This window comes from Ascaphus truei, chromosome 13 (assembly GCF_040206685.1).
Source record: "Ascaphus truei isolate aAscTru1 chromosome 13, aAscTru1.hap1, whole genome shotgun sequence".
NCBI classification, from domain to species: Eukaryota; Metazoa; Chordata; class Amphibia; order Anura; family Ascaphidae; genus Ascaphus; species Ascaphus truei.
Window position 1 is genome coordinate 1,809,474 of NC_134495.1, and position 24,503 is coordinate 1,833,976.

Below are 24,503 nucleotides of genomic sequence, written 5' to 3' on the forward strand. Positions count from 1 at the left end.
TCTATCTATCTATCTATCTATCTATCTATCTATCTATCTATCTAATATTATCTATCTATCTATGTATCTAATATTATCTATCTATCTATCTATCTATCTATCTATCTATCTATCTATCTATCTATCTATCTATCTATCTATCTATCTATCTATCTAATATTATCTATCTATCTATCTATCTATCTAATATTATCTATCTATCTATCATCTTATTAATCCTATATACTGTATATGAAAACGGCCCCGCAGCGCACCGGAGGTAAGTATAAGATTATATTGACAATAATAAATAGTATATAGACACTTACAATGAAGCGATGTGTGGGGAGCAGGTCACTACTCGCCGGGCCGGCTAGACATCCAGGAAATGCGACACCGTGCAACTCGGCGTCCCGCGCGCTGGGACAGATCTTGTGCTGCACAAGAGTAGCGAGTAGTGACCTGCTCCCCACACATCGTTTCATTGTAAGTGTCTATATACTTTTTATTGTCAATATAATCTTATACTTACCTCCGGTGCGCTGCGGGGCCTTTTCATGTCTCTGGTAATACCTTGAGGAGCTTGGACGGCTCCCACACAGCAGCAAGAAGTCGTTTGCATTCATTTTATGTTATATATATATATATATATATATATATATATGAGAAACTGTACATAATACCGCGCTCCTCCCTATAGAAGTTTGCTGCAGGTAAAAAGATCGGCCTTACATATAGAAAAACAAAAAGAACGATTCCTGCGCTCCTACCAATTAGGCTAAAATAATAATCTCATGAAAATGGGTATTTTGTTAAACCCTTTGTCCAAAGCATTTATAAGCCTGCATGCCACGACAAGGCATAACCGTATGCAGGTATCTACACTGAATATATGTAATAATTGTCCCATATATATATATAGAGAGGCTCCTTGCCAGGCAGACCAAGAATCCTAGGACCACGTAGCAAGGAAGAGACAGCACACTCAGTAAGTAGATCACAAGTTGTATATTGTAAAAAGCTGGCACAATCACCGACATTTCAGTCCTTCAAACAGGACCTTTATCAAGAGAGTGCTCCCTTGATAAAGGTCCTATTTGAAGGACCGAAACATCGGTGATTGTGCCAGCTTTTTACAATCTACAGCTCAACCCCATTATAGTGCGATCCGCTATAACGTGGTTTTAACGTGGACCCCAAATATTTTTAAAAAATAAAAAATTTGCACACACTGCACACAGCACACTGCACACACTCACAGCACACACAACACGCACACACTCACAGCACGCACACAGCTCCCCCCGTACCCCCCTACCTTTGGTGTCAGCTGCTGGGGCATCGTGGGGCTGCAGGCAGAGATCGGTGCGGGGTTGGGGGGGGGATTGGTGCGGGAGTTGGAGGGGTCGAGGAGCTGGGCCTTGGGAGAGGAGCTGTCTAAGAGCTTGCACTCGTTGGCCGTCTCTCTCCTCAGGGTACTGAGCTCTCAGGATGACCAGGGCAAGCTGCGCACGTTGGGTCTCCTCCATGGCTACCTCCAGCTGCTGGGCCCGCGGCTCGCCCTCACCCGTCGCCCGCTCCGCCGGGCCCACCCTCAGTGACATGAGCGCCAACTCCTGGTGCGGGGCTGGGGGGGGGGGGAAATCAGTGCGGGGCTGGGGGATTGGTGCGGGGATCGGTGCGGGGCTGGGGGGGGGATCGGTGCGGGGCTGGGGGTCGTGGGGGGATCGGTGCAGGGTGGGGGATCAGTGTGGAGCTGCTAGGGGATTTGAGGCTGCTGGGGGATTGGTGCGGGGCTGGGGGTGGGAGATCGGGGCTGAGGGGGGGGGATCGGTGCGGGGCTGGTTGCGGTGTGGGGGGATCGGTGTGGAGCTGCTGGGGGATGTGAGGCTGCTGGGGGAAGTGCGAGGGGAGTGCAGGGAATGCTGGGGTTCTGGTGAGATCATCCAGAGGGAGACCACCCTATTTGGAGGAGGACGCTATCGCTGATGCTTCGGCGCTGGATGCAGACAGATCCTCTTCCTGTTGTTCTGCTGTACCCGGGTGCAGAAGCTCCGGGCAGGTGTCAGTCACCAAGTGCACCAACAATACACCTCATTTAGTACGGTGCTGATCATGCATGAGGGGTGGGGTTGTGGGATTCTTGGACGCTTGGGTATATGGTGTGGGGTTACGGCCCAGCGAGGCCAGTGTTACAAGGTGACACACACAGTTGATGTATGTTGTTATATTGTGATATGTTATTCTGCTGCATATAGTACACTTTTATATATACTCTGGTGTATGTGGTTACTGTATGTGGGTCCTGTGTCAAGGGTATTCTACACTCTAGGATCCTGCACAGGTGGAGGCGCTGTAAGTACGCTCCAGGATACACCCCAGGTTCCCATCAGCGGATGCTCAGGCCTCCTGTGAGCCAGACAGGTATTGCACCACACCTGGTAATGCATGTAGATTTCCCCACAGGGTCACGATCTGCGATTGGGGGGGGGGGGGGGGGCAAGTGTGTTACATAGGTAATACTCGAGTAGGCCTTGTCAAAACAGAATAGAGCCCCCTCCACTACCATTTCTGGTAGCTGGGGTGGCGCTCATGTGCTTGATGCTGAAGCGATCACATGATCGGAAATGCCCGAGGTCAGACCTCTGGCACTAAAGGTTAATGTTCACCACTCTGCTGTGCGAGAAACCATAATCAGAGTGAAGAGATACACTTCTGCAGCATAGAGAATTATTTACTGGTTAGTTTGTCCAATCCAGACATGTCAACTTCCACTCATTCTCTGTGAGTCTCACCGATTCAGTCAGTACCACCTGAAACGCCATTTTTGTTTTTGGCCAAGTACCCCCAAATCTCACAGATTTAGGTCTTTGTAGTTGTCATCTCGGCAGAGCCTACTTACGTTTTTGGTCTCGATATGGGTGCTTCAGAGCTTCCTTGCTCCTCCCTGACTGGTGCTTTCATGTCCCAAGCAACAGATGGAACCCTGTAAGATAAAACATGTATGCATATTGGGGCCTATTCTAGTAGCTTCAATAAAATTGCTGCCATCTCGAACGATGTAGCACGTTCCTACCTCACGGTTTGACATGTGTGTTATCACGGTATTCCGAAAGAATCAGAAAGCATTACCGCAAGTCTCAAACCGTGAGGTAGGAAAATGCCTATCCCGCTCAGAGAGGCAGTAATGGCATCAGATTTTTTCAAAGTTCTCTCCCTGAGATCTTCTTGCAACCAGAGCTGCACAGAGAGCCGCCTCTCCCTGCACAGCTCTTACAGGCGATCTCCATGCACAGAGAGAGCCGCAACTCCCTGCACAGCTCTTACAGGCGATCTCCCTGCACAGAGAGAGACGCGTCTCCCTGCACAGCTCTTACAGGCGATCTCCCTGCACAGAGACGCCTCTCCCTGCACAGCTCTCACAGGCGATCTCCCTGCACAGAGAGAGCCGCCTCTCCCTGCACAGAGAGAGCCGCCTCTCCCTGCACAGCTCTTACAGGCGCTCTCCCTGCACAGAGAGAGCCGCCTCTCCCTTCACAGCTCTTACAGGCGATCTCCCTGCACAGAGAGAGCTGCCTCTCCCTGCACAGCTCTCACAGGCGATCTCCCTGCACAGAGAGAGCCGCCTCTCCCTGCACAGCTCTCACAGGCGATCTCCCTGCACAGAGAGAGCCGCCTCTCCCTGCACAGCTCTTACAGGCGATCTCCCTGCACAGAGAGAGCCGCCTCTCCCTGCACAGCTCTCACAGGCGATCTCCCTGCACAGAGAGAGCCGCCTCTCCCTGCACAGCTCTTACAGGCGATCTCCCTGCACAGAGAGAGAGACGCCTCTCCCTGCACAGCTCTTACAGGCGATCTCCCTGCAGAGAGAACTGCCTCTCCCTGCACAGCTCTCACAGGCGATCTCCCTGCACAGAGAGAGCTGCATCTCCCTGCACAGAGATAAAAAACGCCTCTCCCTGCACAGCTCTCACAGGCGATCTCCCTGCACAGAGAGAGCCGCCTCTCCCTGCTCAGCTCTTATAGGCGATCTCCCTGCACAGAGAGAGCCGCCTTTCCCTGCACAGCTCTTACAGGCGATCTCCCTGCACAGAGACGCCTCTCCCTGCACAGCTCTCACAGGCGATCTCCCTGCACAGAGAGAGCTGCATCTCCCTGCACAGAGAGAAACGCCTCTCCCTGCACAGCTCTCACAGGCGATCTCCCTGCGCAGAGAGAGCCGCATCTCCCTGCACAGCTCTTACAGGCGATCTCCCTGCAGAGAGCCGCATCTCCCTGCACAGCTCTCACAGGCGATCTCCCTGCACAGAGAGAGCCGCTCTCCCTGCACAGCTCTCACAGGCGATCTCCCTGCACAGAGAGAGACGCTTCTCCCTGCACAGCTCTTACAGGCGATCTCCCTGCACAGAGAGAGCTGCATCTCCCTGCACAGCTCTTACAGGCGATCTCCCTGCACAGAGAGAACCGCCTCTCCCTGCACAGCTCTCACAGGCGATCTCCCTGCACAGAGAGAGACGCTTCTCCCTGCACAGCTCTTACAGGCGATCTCCCTGCACAGAGAGAGCTGCATCTCCCTGCACAGCTCTTACAGGCGATCTCCCTGCACAGAGACGCCTCTTCCTGCACAGCTCTCACAGGCGATCTCCCTGCGCAGAGAGAGCCGCATCTCCCTGCACAGCTCTCACAGGCGATCTCCCTGCACAGAGAGAGCCGCCTCTCCCTGCACAGCTCTCACAGGCGATCTCCCTGCACAGAGAGAGACGCTTCTCCCTGCACAGCTCTCACAGGCGATCTCCCTGCACAGAGAGAGACGCTTCTCCCTGCACAGCTCTTACAGGCGATCTCCCTGCGCAGAGAGAGCCGCATCTCCCTGCACAGCTCTCACAGGCGATCTCCCTGCACAGAGAGAGCCGCCTCTCCCTGCACAGCTCTTACACACGATCTCCCTGCAGAAAGAGAGAGATGCATCTCCCTGCACATGTATTACAGGTGATCTCCCTGCACAGAGAGAGATGCATCTCCCTGCACAGCTATTACAGGTGATCTCCCTGCACAGAGAGAGACGCATCTCCCTGCACAGCTCTCACAGGCGATCTCCCTGCACAGAGAGAGACGCATCTCCCTGCACAGCTCTCACAGGCGATCTCCCTGCAGAGAGAGCCGCCTCTCTCTGCACAGCTCTTACAGGTGATCTCCCTGTACAGAGAGAGCTGCCTCTCCCTGCACAGCTCTTACAGGCGATCTCCCTGCGCAGAGAGAGCTGTATCTCCCCGCACAGCTCTTACAGGCGATCTCCCTGCACAGAGAGAGCTGCATCTCCCCGCACAGCTCTTACAGGCGATCTCCCTGCGCAGAGAGAGCTGCATCTCCCCGCACAGAGAGAGCTGCATCTCCCTGCACAGAGAGAGCTGCATGTCCCTGCACAGCTCTCACAGGCGATCTCCCTGCACAGAGAGCTGCATCTCCCTGCACAGCTCTCACAGGCGATCTCCCTGCACAGAGAGAGCTGCATGTCCCTGCACAGCTCTTACAGGCGATCTCCCTGCACAGAGAGAGCTGCATCTCCCTGCACAGAGAGCTGCATCTCCCTGCACAGCTCTCACAGGCGATCTCCCTGCACAGAGAGAGCTGCATCTCCCTGCACAGCTCTTACAGGCAATCTCCCTGCACAGCTCTTACAGGCGATCTCCCTGCACAGAGAGAGCTGCCTCTCCCTGCACAGCTCTTACAGGCGATCTCCCTGCACAGAGAGACGCCTCTCCCTGCACAGCTCTTACAGGCGATCTCCCTGCACAGAGAGAGCTGCCTCTCCCTGCACAGCTCTTACAGGTGATCTCGCTGCACAGAGAGAGCTGCATCTCCCTGCACAGCTCTTACAGGTGCTCTCCCTGCACAGAGAGAGCTGCATCTCCCTGCACAGCTCTTACAGGCGCTCTCCCTGCACAGAGAGAGCCGCCTCTCCCTGCACAACTCTTACAGGCGCTCTCCCTGCACAGAGAGAGCCGCCTCTCCCTGCACAGCTCTTACAGGCGATCTCACTGCACAGAGAGAGCCGCTTCACCCTGCACAGCTCTCACAGGCAATCTTCCTGCACAGAGAGAGCCAGTATACAGTATATACCTATTAGTGTGTGTACAGTATATGTATGTGTTTGTGGGGATGTAATATTCATACATGTGTTGAATGTTAATACTTATACAGTATATAGTGATTAGTGTGTGTATAGTACAGTATATGTATGTGTGTGGGGGATGTAATATTCATGCATGTGCAGTGTGATAATGCTTATAGGGTATATACCTATTAGTGTGTATAGTACAGTATATGTATGTGTTTGTGGGGATGTAATATTCATACATGTGTTGAATGTTAATACTTATACAGTATATAGTGATTAGTGTGTGTATAGTACAGTATATGTATGTGTGTGGGGGATGTAATATTCATGCATGTGCAGTGTGATAATGCTTATAGGGTATATACCTATTAGTGTGTATAGTACAGTATATGTATGTGTGTGTAGGGGTGTAATATTCTCCCTGGTGCCCTGCAATACAGGGAATAGATTAAAACAATATTCTCTAGTCTCTATTGGGGTAAAACATTTTTATTCATCCACATACCTTATCAGTTTGTACTTCTGATTTTCTTCCTCATTTAAATCTTTGTTCACGCTCTCTGCAATCATCTCCATCAACTTCTGCAGGTCTAACAGGATTAAAGTGTGAGATTTCGGGAGCAGTGAGAGGAACAAATGTAAACAGTATTTATAGGAATAAAGGAGATTAGGCTAACGTTAATTTTAATTATTGTTCATCATCTATTACCAATCCACATTAACGTACATTACACTCTCCCAAACAACAGCATGATCGTGACAGGATATTGCAGATAAGTGATTGAAAGTGTATGCACTTTATCTTAAAGAGGCATTGTAAGATAGCGGGTCAAAAAGATTTGTTTTAAACAGCTCATCGGTAGATCTGGCGTCCTTCGAAAGATATACAGAACAGGACACCTACAAGCTCATATTAAACCCCCACATTAACCACAACATATATATAAGCGTATAAGTGTCACAGAGGAGTGCTACTGAGCATGGCAATATATATTTAAAACCAGAGACAGAACATGAAACAGACAGAGCTCAGTGCACATCCAGTGAAACCTATACACGGTACAGTGCCTAAATATATATGTATAGATATCTATTAAATAAAATGGTCTTTTTTATAATATAATTCTTTTTATTAAGAATGTATATTAGTGTTAGGGACCCTTGAGATGTGGTCTGCCGTGTAGTGGCTCAGGGGCTAACAACACTTTGGCCAAAATGTTAAACTAAAAGACCATTTTATTTAATAGATATTTATACATAAATATTTAAGCACTGTACCGTGTATAAGTTTCACTGGATGTGCACTGAGCTCTGTCTGTGTTTCATGTTCTGTCTCTGGTTTTAAATATATATTGCCATGCTCAGTAGCACTCCTCTGTGACACTTATATGCTTATATATATGTTGTGGTAAATTTGGGGGTTTAATATGAGCTTGCAGGTGTCCTGTATGTTTTACAATTCTTGTTCAGCTGGTCTTAGCTGATTGGAAGGTGGCGCTTCCTATCTTGTTGAAGCTCACCCCCTCCCACATTTAAATGGTTAAAAGTTCACTCCATAGCATCTCCCACTCTCTGGGGAACTTGCTTGCTTGCAGTATGATTGTGACAAATCTAATACAGAGTGCTTTTCCTGGTAATGTGCAGGTTAATAAAAGCTTCAATCAGACTTAGAACTATGCAACTAATTTTGACAGATTTATTATAAATCATTCTTCCTGGTAATGCACAGGTTATTAAGAATTTATATTAGTGTTAGGGACCCTTGAGATATTGTCTGCCGTGTAGTGGCTCAGGGGCTTACAACACTTTGGCCAAAATGTTAAACTAAAAGACCATTTTATTTAATAGATATCTATACATATATATTTAGGCACTGTACCGTGTATAAGTTTCACTGGATGCCCTTCAAAAGATTCATTCTACCTTAAAGTAACCGTTTTACTTATTTGTATCCGGTGTAAAATTAATATGCTTTGCATTGCTCCGTTAACACTGGATTCAAGCATATCAGCTACTTATGTCTAACTGTTTGGCTAATTATGGCTTCATAATAACTTTGCAAACAAAGAACAGAGTGCAGAGGACTGACAAAAAGTCTTATCATCAAAACAAATTTGATAAAAATTATTTAAAAAAAACCTCTTTAAATGCATTAATTAACCATGTAATGGCTAAATGAAAATATTTAAAAAAAAATTATACCTGTCCACATTCTTTATAAAAGGCTTTGCCTGATCTGATAAAAACTTCCAAAGTGCGGGGAAAAGGTTTTAGGCGAGGAGAATCCTGCGTGTGCAGCCAACACAACATAGACAAACAGATTTCTCAAAGTGCAGGTCTCCTCTAGGACAGAGGTACAAAGTGCAGGTCTCCTCTAGGACAGAGGTACACAGTGCCGGTCTCCTCTAGGACAGAGATACACAGTGCAGATCTCCTCTAGGACAGAGATACACAGTGCAGGTCTCCTCTAGGACAGAGATACACAGTGCAGATCTCCTCTAGGACATGGATACACAGTGCAGGTCTCCTCTAGGACAGAGATACACAGTGCAGGTCTCCTCTAGGACAGAGATACACAGTGCAGATCTCCTCTAGGACAGGGATACACAGTGCAGGTCTCCTCCAGGACAGAGATACACAGTGCAGGTCTCCTCTAGGACAGAGATACACAGTGCAGGTCTCCTCTGGGACAGAGATACACAGTGCAGGTCTCCTCTAGAACAGAGATACACAGTGCAGGTCTCCTCTAGGACAGGGATACAGAGTTCAGGTCTCCTCTAGGACAGAGATACACAGTGCAGGTCTCCTCTAGAACAGAGATACACAGTGCAGGTCTCCTCTAGGACAGGGATACAGAGTGCAGGTCTCCTCTAGGACAGAGATACACAGTGCAGGTCTCCTCTAGGACAGGGATACAGAGTGCAAGTCTCCTCTAGGACAGAGGTACACAGTGCAGGTCTCCTCTAGGACAGAGATACACCGTGCAGGTCTCCTCTAGGACAGGGATACACAGTGCAGGTCTCCTCTAGGACAGGGATACACAGTGCAGGTCTCCTCTAGGACAGGGATACAGAGTGCAGGTCTCCTCTAGGACAGAGGTACACAGTGCAGGTCTCCTCTAGGACAGAGATACACAGTGCAGGTCTCCTCTAGGACAGAGATACACAGTGCAGGTCTCCTCTAGGACAGAGATACACAGTACATCTCTACTCACAAGTTCACAATGCAACTATTCATTTACTGTGACAGCCAAGAACAGAGGAGGAACAATGTTTCAGGTCCCAAATGGACCTTTCAACGGGTCAACTGATGAAACATTGTTCCTCCTCTGTTCTTGGCTGTCACAGTAAATGAATAGTTGCATTGTGAACTTGTGAGTAGAGATGTACTTTGTACCTCTGTCCTAGAGGAGACCTGCACTGTGTATCTCTGTCCTAGAGGAGACCTGCACTGTGTATCTCTGTCCTAGAGGAGACCTGCACATTGAGGAATCTGTTAATCTGATAAACATGCCACCGTCCTTAGCTTACTGGGGTCCTAGGCAGGACCGCCCCATTAACCAATGCTTTAAACTCCCTCTTATGCACTTCCCCGTCCCTTTTTCCAGGTGGTACAGGGACATTTTTGACTGTGGGGTCACAGTGTCCACATCAATTTCTCTCTTATCATTGGTAAGGTGAGAGAGTGTCCAGCTTTGTCTCCACAGATGACATTAGATCTATGTGCATATTTGCCCATTATTCTGTTAAAGCGTATCAGATGTCCAGATAAAAAAGAATCTGCTTGATATTGGCTGGCTATATACAGTAGCTGAAATATTCTTTTAACATGACCTTTTGTGCCCAATTTGTCGTGCTGCCTGATTACATACTCTTACAGGATTGCATCAATGCTCTCTCCTGAAGATTGCACATTTAATGCCTTCGCAGACCAAGTCCCAACGGCTCCTTGGTCATTTCAGATCATCTCTGAAAGCTTGTGTGGAGACTTCCTTGGAGAATGCTATTCATTATGAAAGGTGATGGCTTCTGCTTTGTGCGATATACTTCTTTGTCTCGTGCTATTGGAAGCGTCATTTGTGTTTTGTTAACATGTAGCCTGCATGGCTCTTGATTCCAGTACAAAAGCAGATCTGCTAGTAAGAGGGGCGTGTGCAAGGCCGACGATGGCATCATTGTTAAATTCAAGGTCAACCTGTGTTGTCTTTAAGTATTAAGTGTAGCTATAGCCAGCTAACACTGTAGTTGCAATGTACCCATCAGTATAGCAAGTGACAGGGGACATTCATTAAACTGATATTGTGCTTAAGTCAATGGGAGCTCCTGAGTGATCGTGCCCCAGTTGGCACCATCACTAATGTAAAAACCTCAATGTATCCATCACAAATTCACACAAAGTCAGTTGAGTCTCGTTAGTGACTCAGTTGTTTTGTAACATGAATATATTTACAGTATTAGCTATAATTCCTTGTAACTCTGTCCATCTGTCAGTAAGGTGTGAGTGAGCTGTGAGTAAGGTGTTAGTGAGCTTGTAAACCAGACTTGTGCTCCTCCCCCCTGAAGAAGTGTCTCATGACACGAAACGTGCGTCGGGGTGCTGTGACGTCACGCTGGTGGCATCCGCATGAGCATTGGTGCTAGGAGTAGGTGTATCGTCTTCATCTCGGCAGCAGTTACGGTTGTATTATCCATTGCTAGTTACTGCCGGACACTGGTATTTATAGCCTATACCATCTTATGGTTTGGTTTGCAACCCAGTAGTATCAGTGTTTATTCTGCCTGCTTTACACACTATCCACACTTAGCTGCTGCAAGAGGTGGACGGTGGTATCTCTTACTTACATGGGTATTAGTTACATAGAGTGTACTGTGTTTGTGTATACCATTATATCTACCTATAAGTGAGGTATCAGTGAGTGATATACAGTATACTGTGCTCACACTGTGTATTTACTATATACCACCTAAGCACCTGGTAGTTACACTAGAGGGTACATCTTGTGTGTGGCATTAGCGTTTATTACGCATATATACTTTATACTGCCACTAACATCCCCACTACCATTCCTCGCCCCAGCACCTCCCAGTTTGGGGATTTATTTTAATCCTATTTTTAAACCACTTATACATACTGTCACTTATACATACTGTCACTTCTACATACTGTCACTTCTACATACTGTCACTTCTATATACTGTCACTTCTACATACTATCACCTGTTTCGGCGTATTAGTATTCCAATAAAAAATTTATTATTTTTACTTTTAACAGGTTAGACGTCCCATCGCCATATAACACCATTATTTGTGGGTGATTGGCGCAAGCGAGGCTTAACTGAGGATCACCATATCCCCCCATTTATTATTATTATTGCACCATAAGTGCGTGCTAACAAGGGACTCATGTGACCTCTGTCACTGTTTTGTCTGTACTAAACCAGACTTGTGCCCAGATTCACTAAGCAGCATTAGATCCGTTCATTTCCATTTCACTTAATCATGGTAGATGTATTTCTTCTTTATTTCAATTCATCATTAGAATTCTAAATAATGTGGTGATTGCCAATCTTGTTTGCCCCAGCCCAATGACAAGGTTATCACACTCCCTAAATCGGTAAGGGCAAAGGAAAGGAAAGAGGGCAGTAAAAAAAAAACAGGTTACCTCAGGAGAAACATTCAGAAGATATTTAAAAATACACCTACAGACTATTAATGCATCAGATGTGTAGTTTGAACCTAGCAAATATGTTGTTGTCATTAGTCCAATCTTGTCCTACGTGACACTGCGGAGCGGAGGTGCGGGTTTTTGAGATACCATTTTATTTACCAGTGATTTCCTCCGATTTAGGGAAATCAAAATGGCTGCCAATGCTCGCGGAAACAGAAGGATGTTCTCCCGGCTCACCTCGCGGGATGCCACTTGTGATACTTGCTATATTAGCTCACGTGTATACCTAATTAGGTTCCCCTTGCAGGCCTGTCCTACTATGCCTTGTTCACGTTAGAGTATCGAAATAATCACTGCCGCACCGGGGAATTGCCTACCGTACATGCGCAATCGGCACTTGCCAGCTGCTCGTGCGCATGCGTGATCGGCAAGCTCCGATCATGCATGAGCGATCAGCAAACGCCGATGTGCGGTAGCAAAAATATATATTGTTCACACTAGAGAGCGGGCCCTTAAGAGCGCAGGCTCCCAGGCTACAGCTACGCCCCTGATGATCTTACAAACCAACGTAACATGAAAGCAGATTAACGTGTCACTGCCATTGGTTCCTTTAGCTCCTGAAGACTCCCGCGTACCTCCGCATACTTACAATCAGACACTGGCTCTTCCTCCTCCTTGCCCGTGTTGACTTGGGTCATTGAAGAGCTGTTAGCATTGGATTCAATATCGTAAGCGCCCTCGCGGGGAGCGTCTGAGGACCCGGTGGCCCTTGCTGGCACCTCGTCGGAGCTTGGGATGAGGGAGGAGACGCTTCCCATGGTTGGGGTATGTGTTGATGACAGAGCGCTGAAACGCGAGTCGCTTAAGAAGGATGATTTGCGCAGCCGCATCAGGTGGCTGCGCTGGAGTTTCTGATTGGTCTTTTTGGCCTGAGGATTGGAAGAATACAGAGAATATGCAATGTAACCAGATCAGCCCATTCAGTACCAGTAAACTGGCACAATCTACCGGAGACTCTCACAGCCACCACCAGGCTAAGTTCTTAGTCTAAATTCTTACAAAACTAAGGCTGTCTCACATTTTAATCTGGTCTGTAACTGTTACATACGCCAATAATATATTATCTGGAGAAGGGGGCGGCTGAGTTTGAGGCAGGGGAACCTGGTTCAATTCCCGGTGTCGACTCCTTGTGACCTTGGGCAAGTCACTTTATCTCCCTGTGCCTCAGGCACCAAATACATAGATTGTAAGCTCCACGGGGCAGGGACCTGTGTCTGCAAAATGTCTCTGTAAAGCGCTACGTAAAACTAGTAGCGCTATACAAGAACATGCTATTATTATTATTATTATTATTATTACTATCGCTAACTGTGCATGCAATGTCTTGTATATAATGTATAAACCTGCTCACTTATTATTAACTATGTATTTGTCATCATAAATCTATGCCCAGGACATACGTGAGAACGAGAGGTAACGAGAGGTAACTCTCAATGTATTACTTCCTGGTAAAACATTTTATAAATAAATAACAAAAAGAAACCTGAATTAAATGACTGCCCTCTGGTGGAAAAACACCGTATTGCACTAATTTGCAAACACCCAAATATAATCTGAGTATAGGTGGCTATGCAAATGTATTTATGTCTATGGATTCTGAAAGAATTCTAAGCATCCCTGTGCCCTGATGAAACGTCACACATCCCTGTGCCCTGATGAAACGTCACACATCCCTGTGCCCTGATGAAACGTCACACATCACTGTGCCCTGATGAAACGTCACACATCACTGTGCCCTGATGAAACGTCACACATCCCTGTGCCCTGATGAAACGTCACACATCCCTGTGCCCTGATGAAACGTCACACATCCCTGTGCCCTGATAAAACGTCACACATCCCTGTGCCCTGATAAAACGTCACACATCCCTGTGCCCTGATGAAACGTCACACATCCCTGTGCCCTGATGAAACGTCACACATCCCTGTGCCCTGATGAAACGTCACACATCACTGCTGACTTTAAACACAGGAAGCATCATGTAGGCATTTCAACTGGCTCTAATAACTCAGTGGATTGTGGCACTCAGAGAGCTGCACAGATTGTGCATGTGATTACAAGCTAACCGTTCAATGTCAGATTGTCTATTGGGTTAATGGATGTTTACACCTGTGATATAATACATCACAGGAAATATGCAATGTTATGTAAACGGTATACGCCTGGTATACGCCTGGTATACGTCTGGTATACGCCTGGTATACGCCTGGTATACGCCTGGTATACGCCTGGTATACGTCTGGTATACGCCTGGTATACGCCTGGTATACGCCAGAACCCGGGCACACAGTTTATATTTCTAATAATATATAGATATACCACCAAGATCAGGCAGAGGGTATTAGCATCGGGAGATAAGATATACCACCAAGATCAGGCAGAGGGTATTAACATCGGGAAAGAAGATATTCCACCAAGATCAGGCAGATGGTATTAACATCGGGAGAGAAGATATACCACCAAGATCAGGCAGAGGGTATTAACATCGGGAGAGAAGATATACCACCAAGATCAGGCAGACGGTATTAACATCGGGAGAGAAGATATACCACCAAGATCAGGCAGAGGGTATTAACATCGGGAGAGAAGATATACCACCAAGATCAGGCAGAGGGTATTAACATCGGGAGAGAAGATATACCACCAAGATCAGGCAGACGGTATTAACATCGGGAGAGAAGATATACCACCAAGATCAGGCAGAGGGTATTAACATCGGGAGAGAAGATATACCACCAAGATCAGGCAGAGGGTATTAACATCGGGAGAGAAGATATACCACCAAGATCAGGCAGAGGGTATTAACATCGGGAGAGAAGATATACCACCAAGATCAGGCAGACGGTATTAACATCGGGAAAGAAGATATACCACCAAGATCAGGCAGAGGGTATTAACATCGGGAGAGAAGATATACCACCAAGATCAGGCAGAGGGTATTGACATCGGGAGAGAAGATATACCACCAAGATCAGGCAGAGGGTATTAACATCGGGAGAGAAGATATACCACCAAGATCAGGCAGAGGGTATTAACATCGGGAGAGAAGATATACCACCAAGATCAGGCAGACGGTATTAACATCGGGAGAGAAGATATACCACCAAGATCAGGCAGAGGGTATTAACATCGGGAGAGAAGATATACCACCAAGATCAGGCAGACGGTATTAACATCGGGAGAGAAGATATACCACCAAGATCAGGCAGAGGGTATTAACATCGGGAGAGAAGATATACCACCAAGATCAGGCAGAGGGTATTGACATCGGGAGAGAAGATATACCACCAAGATCAGGCAGACGGTATTAACATCGGGAGAGAAGATATACCACCAAGATCAGGCAGAGGGTATTAACATCGGGAGAGAAGATATACCACCAAGATCAGGCAGAGGGTATTAACATCGGGAGAGAAGATATACCACCAAGATCAGGCAGACGGTATTAACATCGGGAGAGAAGATATACCACCAAGATCAGGCAGAGGGTATTAACATCGGGAGAGAAGATATACCACCAAGATCAGGCAGAGGGTATTAACATCGGGAGAGAAGATATACCACCAAGATCAGGCAGAGGGTATTAACATCGGGAGAGAAGATATACCACCAAGATCAGGCAGAGGGTATTAAAACCAGGAAAAGAATAATTATGCAACAATTTTTGAAGATATTAGAACTTATTTAACGTCACCGCCATTTTTGTACTATTTCTGTATGCGAGTCTGTATCCTCAAGAATAAACGTTTCTTTTTATGTGCTAAACCCAGAATGCTGAGTTCTGTTATGCTACAGTGATTATACAAGAGACATAAGGACATTATACAAGGATGTTATGGCAGTCTTAGTGTTACTACGATCTGAAAGAGGAGAGGGAAATAATGCTATGTTATTTCAATGATTCCTAACTGTGGCGTAACCCATCCAGATGCTGCAAACACCCTATTTTAGTGTCTGGTGGGAGCAAATGCTAAGTTTAGGTATAACTTCAATAAATAATGTAATTGTAAATGACTGCGTTACCTTAATGAACTTTTGTGGATATGTACTGTATCATTATAACTAACGTTAACTTTCTCCCTACGTTTGCTATTACACATATATTCATATCTTATACTATATTAGTGAAAGCACTGTATGTTTGTCTGCCTGCCTGCCTGCATGCATGCATGCATGCCTGCCTGCTGGATGTCCGGTGTCCCTAGCGGCAATCTCATTGGTCCCATGGGCCGCCCGCCCCCGCACACCTCTCATTGGCCTCACACACTCACACCACCCCCTTGGCCCGCCCCCCACACCTCGCATTGGCCTGAGGCGGAGTGACGGGCCAAAGGTCCACAAAAAAAAAAAAAAAAAAAACAAAAAAAAAAAACACACACACACACACACACACACACACACACACACACACACACACACACACACACACACACACACACACACGCCCCCCCCCCCCCCCAAGCTCACACACACCTCACCCCCCCCCAAGCTCACACCCCCCCCCCAAGCTCACACCCCGGCGCCGCTACAGTCAGCGGGGGAGCGGAGCGAGCGCCCGGGACACACGCGGGGGAGCGGCCACAACACGCTGCCTCCCGCCTCACATCCACGTGGGAGCGGCCGGATGGGTGAGGCAGCATACCCACGGGCCTCGCCGCACGCTCCTCGGCACCGGCTCACCTCTCCCACCCCCCTCACAGCAAAGACCAGCCTACCCGGCGCCGCCTGCAACGCTCCTCGGCACCGCCGCCTCACCTCGAGCCGGAGGGCAGCGGGGGGGCTCCCGCCCTGCAGGAGGCCTCACCTCGAGCCGGAGGGCAGCGGGGGGGCTCCCGCCCTGCAGGAGGCCTCACCTCGAGCCGGGGGGCAGCGGGGGGGCTCCCGCCCTGCAGGAGGCCTCACCTCGAGCCGGAGGGCAGCGGGGGGGCTCCCGCCCTGCAGGAGGCCTCACCTCGAGCCGGAGGGCAGCGGGGGGGCTCCCGCCCTGCAGGAGGCCTCACCTCGAGCCGGAGGGCAGCGGGGGGGCTCCCGCCCTGCAGGAGGCTTCACCTCGAGCCGGTGGGCAGCGGGGGGGCTCCCGCCCTGCAGGAGGCCTCACCTCGAGCCGGGGGGGCTCCCGCCTCCCGCCCTGCAGGAGGCCTCACCTCGAGCCGGAGGCAGCGGGGGGGCTCCCGCCCTGCAGGAGGCCTCACCTCGAGCCGGAGGCAGCGGGGGGGGCTCCCGCCCTGCAGGAGGCCTCACCTCGAGCCGGAGGCAGCGGGGGGGCTCCCGCCCTGCAGGAGGCCTCACCTCGAGCCGGAGGCAGCGGGGGGGCTCCCGCCCTGCAGGAGGCCTCACCTCGAGGAACATGCTGCCGACTGCAAGGTAAGCAGCTCTCCCCCCACACCCCCCCATTCCTTCATTGCCAGCCTCAACCCTCCATACATACACACACACACACACACACATATATATATATATATATATATATATATATATATACATACACATACACATACACATACACATACACAGAGACACACACACACACAGAGACCACACACACACACACACATGTAGGCGCACACACACACATGTAGGCACACACACACACACACGCACACACACACATGTAGGCACACACACACGTCCACAGACACACACATGTAGACACACACACATGTAGACACACACACACATGTAGACAGACACACACGCACACACACACACACACACACACACACACCTATACAGACACACGTATACACACACACACACGTATACACACAGGCACACGTAGACACACAGACACACGTAGACACACGTAGACACAAACAAACACGTAGACACACAGACACACCTATACACACAGACACACACCTATACACACACACACACACACCTATACACACACACACACACGTATACACACAGACACACACGTATACACACAGACACACACGTATACACACAGACACACACGTATACACACACACACGTTTACACACACACACACATACACACACGTATACACACACACACACACACGTACAAACACACACACACGTACAAACACACACGTAGACACACGTGTACACACACACACGTAGACACACACACAGACGTAGACACACGCACACACACGCACGTACACACACACACACACACGTAGACACACACACACACGTAGACACACACACACACGTAGACACACACACACACGTATACGCACACACACGTATACACACACACACGTAGACACACACACACGTATACACACGCACGTAGACACACACACATGTACACGTAGACACACACACACATGTACACGTACACACACACACACATGTACACGTATACTCACACACATGTACACGTACACACACACATGGAGACATACACACACACATGGAGACATACACACACGCACATGTACACATACACACACGTACACACACACACACATGTATACATACACATAATGTATACACACACACATGTATACACACACACATGTATACACACACACATGTATACACACACACACACATACACACGTGTATACACACACAAACATGTATACACACAAATGTACACACACACATGTATACACACACACACACACATACTATGTATACACACAAACATGTATACACACGTGTATACACACGTGTATACACACGTGTATACACATGTGTATATACACATGTGTATACACACACATGGAGACATACACACACGCACATGTACACATACACACACACGTATACATACACATAATGTATACACACACACATGTATACACACACACACACACACACACGTGTATACACACACATGTATACACACACGTATACACACACACAAACATGTATACACACACACAAACATGTATACACACACAAATGTACACACACACACAAACATGTATACACACACACAAACATGTATACACACACAAATGTACACACACACACACATGTACACACACACACACACACATACTATGTATACACACATGTGTATACACATGTGTATACACACACGTACACATGTATACACACACACACACAATATATACATACACACAATGTCTACACACACATGTGTATACACGTCTATACACACATGTGTATACACACACATGTGTATACACACACGTACACACACACACACACACGTACACATGTATACACACACACACACACACATACAATGTATACACACAAACATGTATACACACACACAAACATGTATACACACACACGTGTATACACACACACGTGTGTATACACACACACGTATACACACACACACTATCCCCAGCAAAACCACATCAGCACACCGCTATCCCATGCCCCCCCAGCACACTGGCATTCTCGGCTCCCCGCCATTCCCAGCCCCCATCAACACCATCAGCACCCACACATCGGCACCTTTGCACCTCCCCCATCGGCACACCCACATCCGCACCCCCACATCCGCACCCCCACATCAGCACCAAACCCTCCAAACTCAGCACACCGATACAATCACCATCAGTACAGCCACAGCAGCACTACCACCGCACATGGGCCGCGTTGACCACTCCTCACCCAAATGCCACACCCACACCACAAACATCCCGGGCAACGCCGGGGCTCTCAGCTAGTATTATATAAAAAAGTGATAAATGGTAAAGAAGTGTTTTAACATTACGGAAATTCTAATAGATTTCGGAAAGGTGGGACAGCTCCTTTTCGCTGCCTGCAGACCCCTCTGGCAGTGAATGGGTTAATAGGTTTGACCTTCAAAGAGTACAGAACAAATGTTGATACACAAAATAAGAACAGGTATGTGATGGGTTCGTGGCATAGCCACATTTGTAAATGGATAGTGGGGCAAAGGGTGCATAGTAATTAAATGGAAGCCATAGATTCCCATAGGTTTATTGATAAAAGACAAAGAAAAAAAGGCTTTACGGTTAATGTAGGTACAATATATAGCTGCTGCTCATAATGCCGCAGCTTCCAATGTATTTCCCACACTAAAGAATATAAAGTAGCTGAAATATTTAGCATTTCATTTTGAAGACATAAAAATGTATTTACACCAGTAAAACACTGCAAGATATTTCTGACAGCCGTGCAAAAAACAATAACGTACCTTTCCTGGCATGATAAACTGTTCCCATTTCAGTTCTACATCCTTCTCCTTATTGATTCTTTTTGATGCAGCTTTACAGCCACCAGGATCTCTGCGTTAAAGAAGAATAATGAGATGGAAGTGGCATTCCTATCACGGATCAAAGGAAATCTCCCCATTGTGGACACATCCAGTACATTTTACTATGACATGTCCAGGATTTAATTATTGGCCTCTCCTTTGAGACTAATGCATATTGGGCTTTGGATAACCTGCCCTTTAGGAATTGGTCAATGATTCTGTAATACACCTATGTGGATCTATATTGGAAAATCAAAGCTGCTAATAACCCATATATCACACTGATTGTTCCCATAGTAATCTTATCCAGCTCACGTATTATACAAATATAACAGACATAGAGAATGACAACAGATAAAGTATCTGTTGGCCTTCCTAGTGTGCCCACATTTCTTACATTTTCTGTAATGCATCAGACCTAATTTTACCCAAATGTTTCAATATTTCAGTTATCCCGAACTAATAGTTTTGAATTTCTTTACTATATTACCAACTACCACCTCTGTTGGGACACTATTCCCCAAATCATATCCCTCCCTCTCTCCTTCTGTACTAGTTTTGATGTTGGAGTATTCCGTGTTTTAATGTAGTGGGGAACACACCTGGACATTCTGCAGAATATGCTTCCATTTGTACCTTATATTCCAGCAGGACGACACTGGTCTCATGGCACTGGAGGGTTCTAGATTTAGAGACTCCAAGAGCCAATGAAGGGCACACAGCTGACGGAAGAGGGATTCCCTGAGGGACAACAGGTGATATGTAACAATGCCCAACTTCGTCATGTTTATGGCCAACACTCAATATCTGCCCAACTTCCCAATTCCCTAATGCAGCCAGACCCCTATTTTAAATGATGTAAGAGTAACAAAAGTGTGGGCCCATATATACTAAGCAGTGCTATTCCACACACCTTAAAATGTATGGGCCGTAAGGCGTCTTCTGGCACCGGAATAACGCTGCTTAGTAAGTATGGGCCACAATGTTCTTCACACGCACAATTTATTGTGTTAGGGCACCATCCAAATGCTGACAAAAGTCCCTGTTTTATTAAATAATATGTGTGTGTGTATATGTATATATACATACACACGCATGCCCATATATTCATGTTATTGCATAGATGGGCAACTACTGAACAAAAGGTTCTTAAACAGTGGTTGTCAGTACTGTATAAGTCTGATACACAAGTTGTAACAGTTATAAACCCTTACATAAGGATTTAGCATTGAGTAGGTGGCAGGATGAGTCATTGTTCATTAGGCCTTAGAATCTAATTTAAAATCTCATCACAGACATAATACCATTGCACCAAACATACTGACTATGACAGAGCCATTTTCTAATTGAGGGAATTTGAGTGAATACCTGATAATAAACCCAGACATAAACACACCTGCTCTCACCAACGCCTCCCTGCTATCTGCTCCCATGCAAATGGTGTTAACCTTCTGATTTAATCCTGAGCAACCTTAAAACTCGCCTCACAAATCAAGCATCCCAATAGGCTGCACTCACGGCTACTGTCCCACAGTCACTCCTACCACCCATTGTGGTCAAGCACTGCCATCTACAGCACTTATTCCCTCACCTGCTGCATCAGGATTACACGTTAACTTGCAATTCTACTCAATGGTGAGATAATCAGTATCAGACGTTAGTCAATCCCAGTATTAGTCAGAGTCTATGCGATGTCAGACTTGGCAGACCCTATTAATACTAAGATAATGACAGCGAGAGACAGAATTGAATACGTCCCATTATATAGCCTACGTTGTTTGACCCTAGTTGGTCCTATAATCACGTTTCTAGTCGCAAGGTAAAAGACACGGGCTACAGGAGGTGAGTAATAGTCTGATACATTGGTGATGAAAGAAACAACATGAAAATGCTTCTCTCTGCATCCGTTTTACAGCAAAGAAGAGTGTTTGTCTCTTGATACATAGCACTGCTTTCTGTGCTTCGTACAGTTGTAGCAATCCAAAAGTGAAATAATGCTGATAGTAATAAAAAGTGACATGGAACCTACGGGTCTGCATCAAGGACCTGAGCCGAGAACAGGCTGTTGTGGATGGGAGTAAACGGCCGTCTTTTCGCACGCTTCCCTTCTTTCTGCTGTTCTGTAACCTCTGTGAGAAAGAGCCTGTGAGGAGAAACATCAAAGGAAATGTAGCAATTGTAAAAACAATAAGCTCCTTCTGGCTGACATTCCACCACAAGGGACAACAAGGTATGGGGGAGGAAAAGTGATATTATTATGCATTAAAGCAACTCTGCTAAACTAAAAGGCCAATTTAAAAATACCCTTAAGGATAAAGATTTAACACGAAGATATCACCAAAGCAAAAACAGTACATTCAGAGGATTTACAGTTCCTTCTCGCATCAAAGCAGCAAACTTCCTAACAGCTTGTCTCCCCATCTGTTTACATAACCCAGTGCATAAAGGTGATGGAAATTACTTAACACAACCTGCTAAATTAGGAGAATTAGTGGCAAGTGGAACTTGGAGAGGTACAAGGTTTAGACTGGAATTCACACCCTGTCCTTAAATAAATGGCCCGGGAGCCTGAGCATGAATGCTATTTTCTTCCTCTAGTATTTCATAGCTCATTGGTTTAGCACTAATATACAAGTCTTTCCACTTCTGAAGCAGCATGGCTGATGTGCCTCTAAGTGTGGAACAACACTGGGATAAGGAGCATTTCACACCGGAAAGGGATAAGAGGAATAGCAAGAAAGAATTTAGTTCACCTGGTCTTATCTGCCCGTTTACTCATCTCCTCTTCAGAGATTTCCTCCGTAGAGCCCCTGGGTGGCTGTGGATCCGTCTTGCGTTTCTCATGTTGCAGGTGTTCCCTTTTTAGTCGGTCCAGTTTCTTTGCCTCCTCTTCTTTATGTAGTAGATAAAAGTAACCTCGACCTTGCCTGACGTTGGCGATCAGCTGCCTGGAAAACAAACATGGTGTCCCATGTAATGGAACTCCATGACACGGCACGTATACACACACAGTCGTTTCTAAAGCAAACTGTGTTCCCCCTTTTATCACTCTGCCCTCCCTTGTCTTACACACTTTCTGTGTCTCTCATCATGCGCCTCTCCTGTATCTCTGAGCATCCCATTTAAGCCTCTTGGGCCCACCAAGGTTGGGAAACAGAGTTATAGTAAAACCGTAACATTAGAGCAGCTACTTTCTCCAATGAAGATATGTTATAGAAATGACACTGCAGACCTCAGCGCTTTATCCCGGATAATGCTCTAAGCACATGTAAAGAGCATCACAGTCTCAAGCTTCAACATTTTTGGATCCACCTGTTATTGAAGAATGCAGCCAAGTAGAGTACAGAGTGAGTTTGGGAGAGGCAGAGGCGTGCAGGAGAATGTGTCCACATCACGTCACCTCTCATGCACACAAATATTATTCTGCTTAGTACCTTCACCGTGATCCATGTAGCTTTGTGAATGCTCCATGCCATAATATGGACTTTAATATAAAGAGCTGTAATAGCAGGATTACGAGGCATTGGCCATCAGAGTGTGTGTGCGCTTTTAGGTCAACAATGGAATAGCAATGTCAGTTACATTTTGATTACATACTGTGCAGATATTGTCAGTGTGTGTAAGGTCATCTATCATTGTTACTATTGTCAACAACTATTGCTCTCCTAGTTACAATCCAGTTTGAACAGACACTGCTCGCGGTGCTTACTTGCCAATGAGATGCATGGTAAATAGTCTGATAGTAGCAGAGTGACATGGCATGGCTGTAAGATGCCTAATGATAACAGCTGCATAACCAACCATTTGTTTAATATATTGTCAAAGCGGAGAAAGCAGAAGTGCTGGTGGTCACGGTCTCAATGCTTAGGGATTTATGTCACGTTGCCCCATTTGTGGCAAAAAGTAAGGTCACCGCTTCCTTTAACCAAATTAAATCCAATACAAAACTTCTAAAAAACTTCCTTGCTATGAATATTGGGCCGGCTTCTCCAAAACAGGGACCAAAACAAAAAGGTGCAACATTTCCTGAGACAATTTTGAGAAGTACCGCCGTCCGTGCACACCCAAGCATTTGTCACATGACTTAATTTACCTTTCTTGCTGGACACGAGTTTAGAGGATAACCCGCACAGGTGCTGCCCATCCTGCCGCACCCACCGTCCTGGTCAGTCCAACAGTACACCTCCATGTGGGTCTGCCACCTACGCAAGTGACATTTTCGGAGTCCATTCCAAAAACTAGTCCGGCCCTACTGCGAACCCGGAGTTGCATTAAAGCCTAATTGTGACCCCCGTTCCCAAAGGCTGCTGCATAGGAGCCCAACGTAAGTCTTTTTTTATAATTGCCATGACTCACAGATGGTGACTGCCTTACTCAGGTTATAATGCATACGGATGTGGCTATGTGTTAGCTTAGCCCTTTATAGCTCTTCTATGGCCACTACAAAGGTAGGAAATGAAACATTAAGGGCCTTATTCTATATACGCAGAAGC

General features: G+C 46.8%; 1 protein-coding gene across 2 annotated transcripts in view; it reads right to left on the minus strand.

Moving 5' to 3' along the window:
• CCDC60 (coiled-coil domain containing 60) overlaps window positions 1-24,503 on the minus strand; it is a 145,787-nt gene that overhangs the window by 26,800 nt on the left and 94,484 nt on the right. For both annotated transcript variants that reach the window (XR_012787694.1, XM_075568067.1), the window contains exons 4-10: window positions 22,764-22,958; window positions 22,040-22,153; window positions 20,647-20,751; window positions 19,951-20,041; window positions 12,415-12,694; window positions 6,603-6,687; window positions 2,882-2,965 (exon numbers count right to left, since the gene is read on the minus strand). Coding sequence is in view for 1 of the 2 variants with exons in the window: in XM_075568067.1 (XP_075424182.1) it covers window positions 2,882-2,965; window positions 6,603-6,687; window positions 12,415-12,694; window positions 19,951-20,041; window positions 20,647-20,751; window positions 22,040-22,153; window positions 22,764-22,958 (954 nt within the window). In the remaining variant the exon portion in view is untranslated. The remainder of the gene's footprint in view (window positions 1-2,881; window positions 2,966-6,602; window positions 6,688-12,414; window positions 12,695-19,950; window positions 20,042-20,646; window positions 20,752-22,039; window positions 22,154-22,763; window positions 22,959-24,503) is intronic.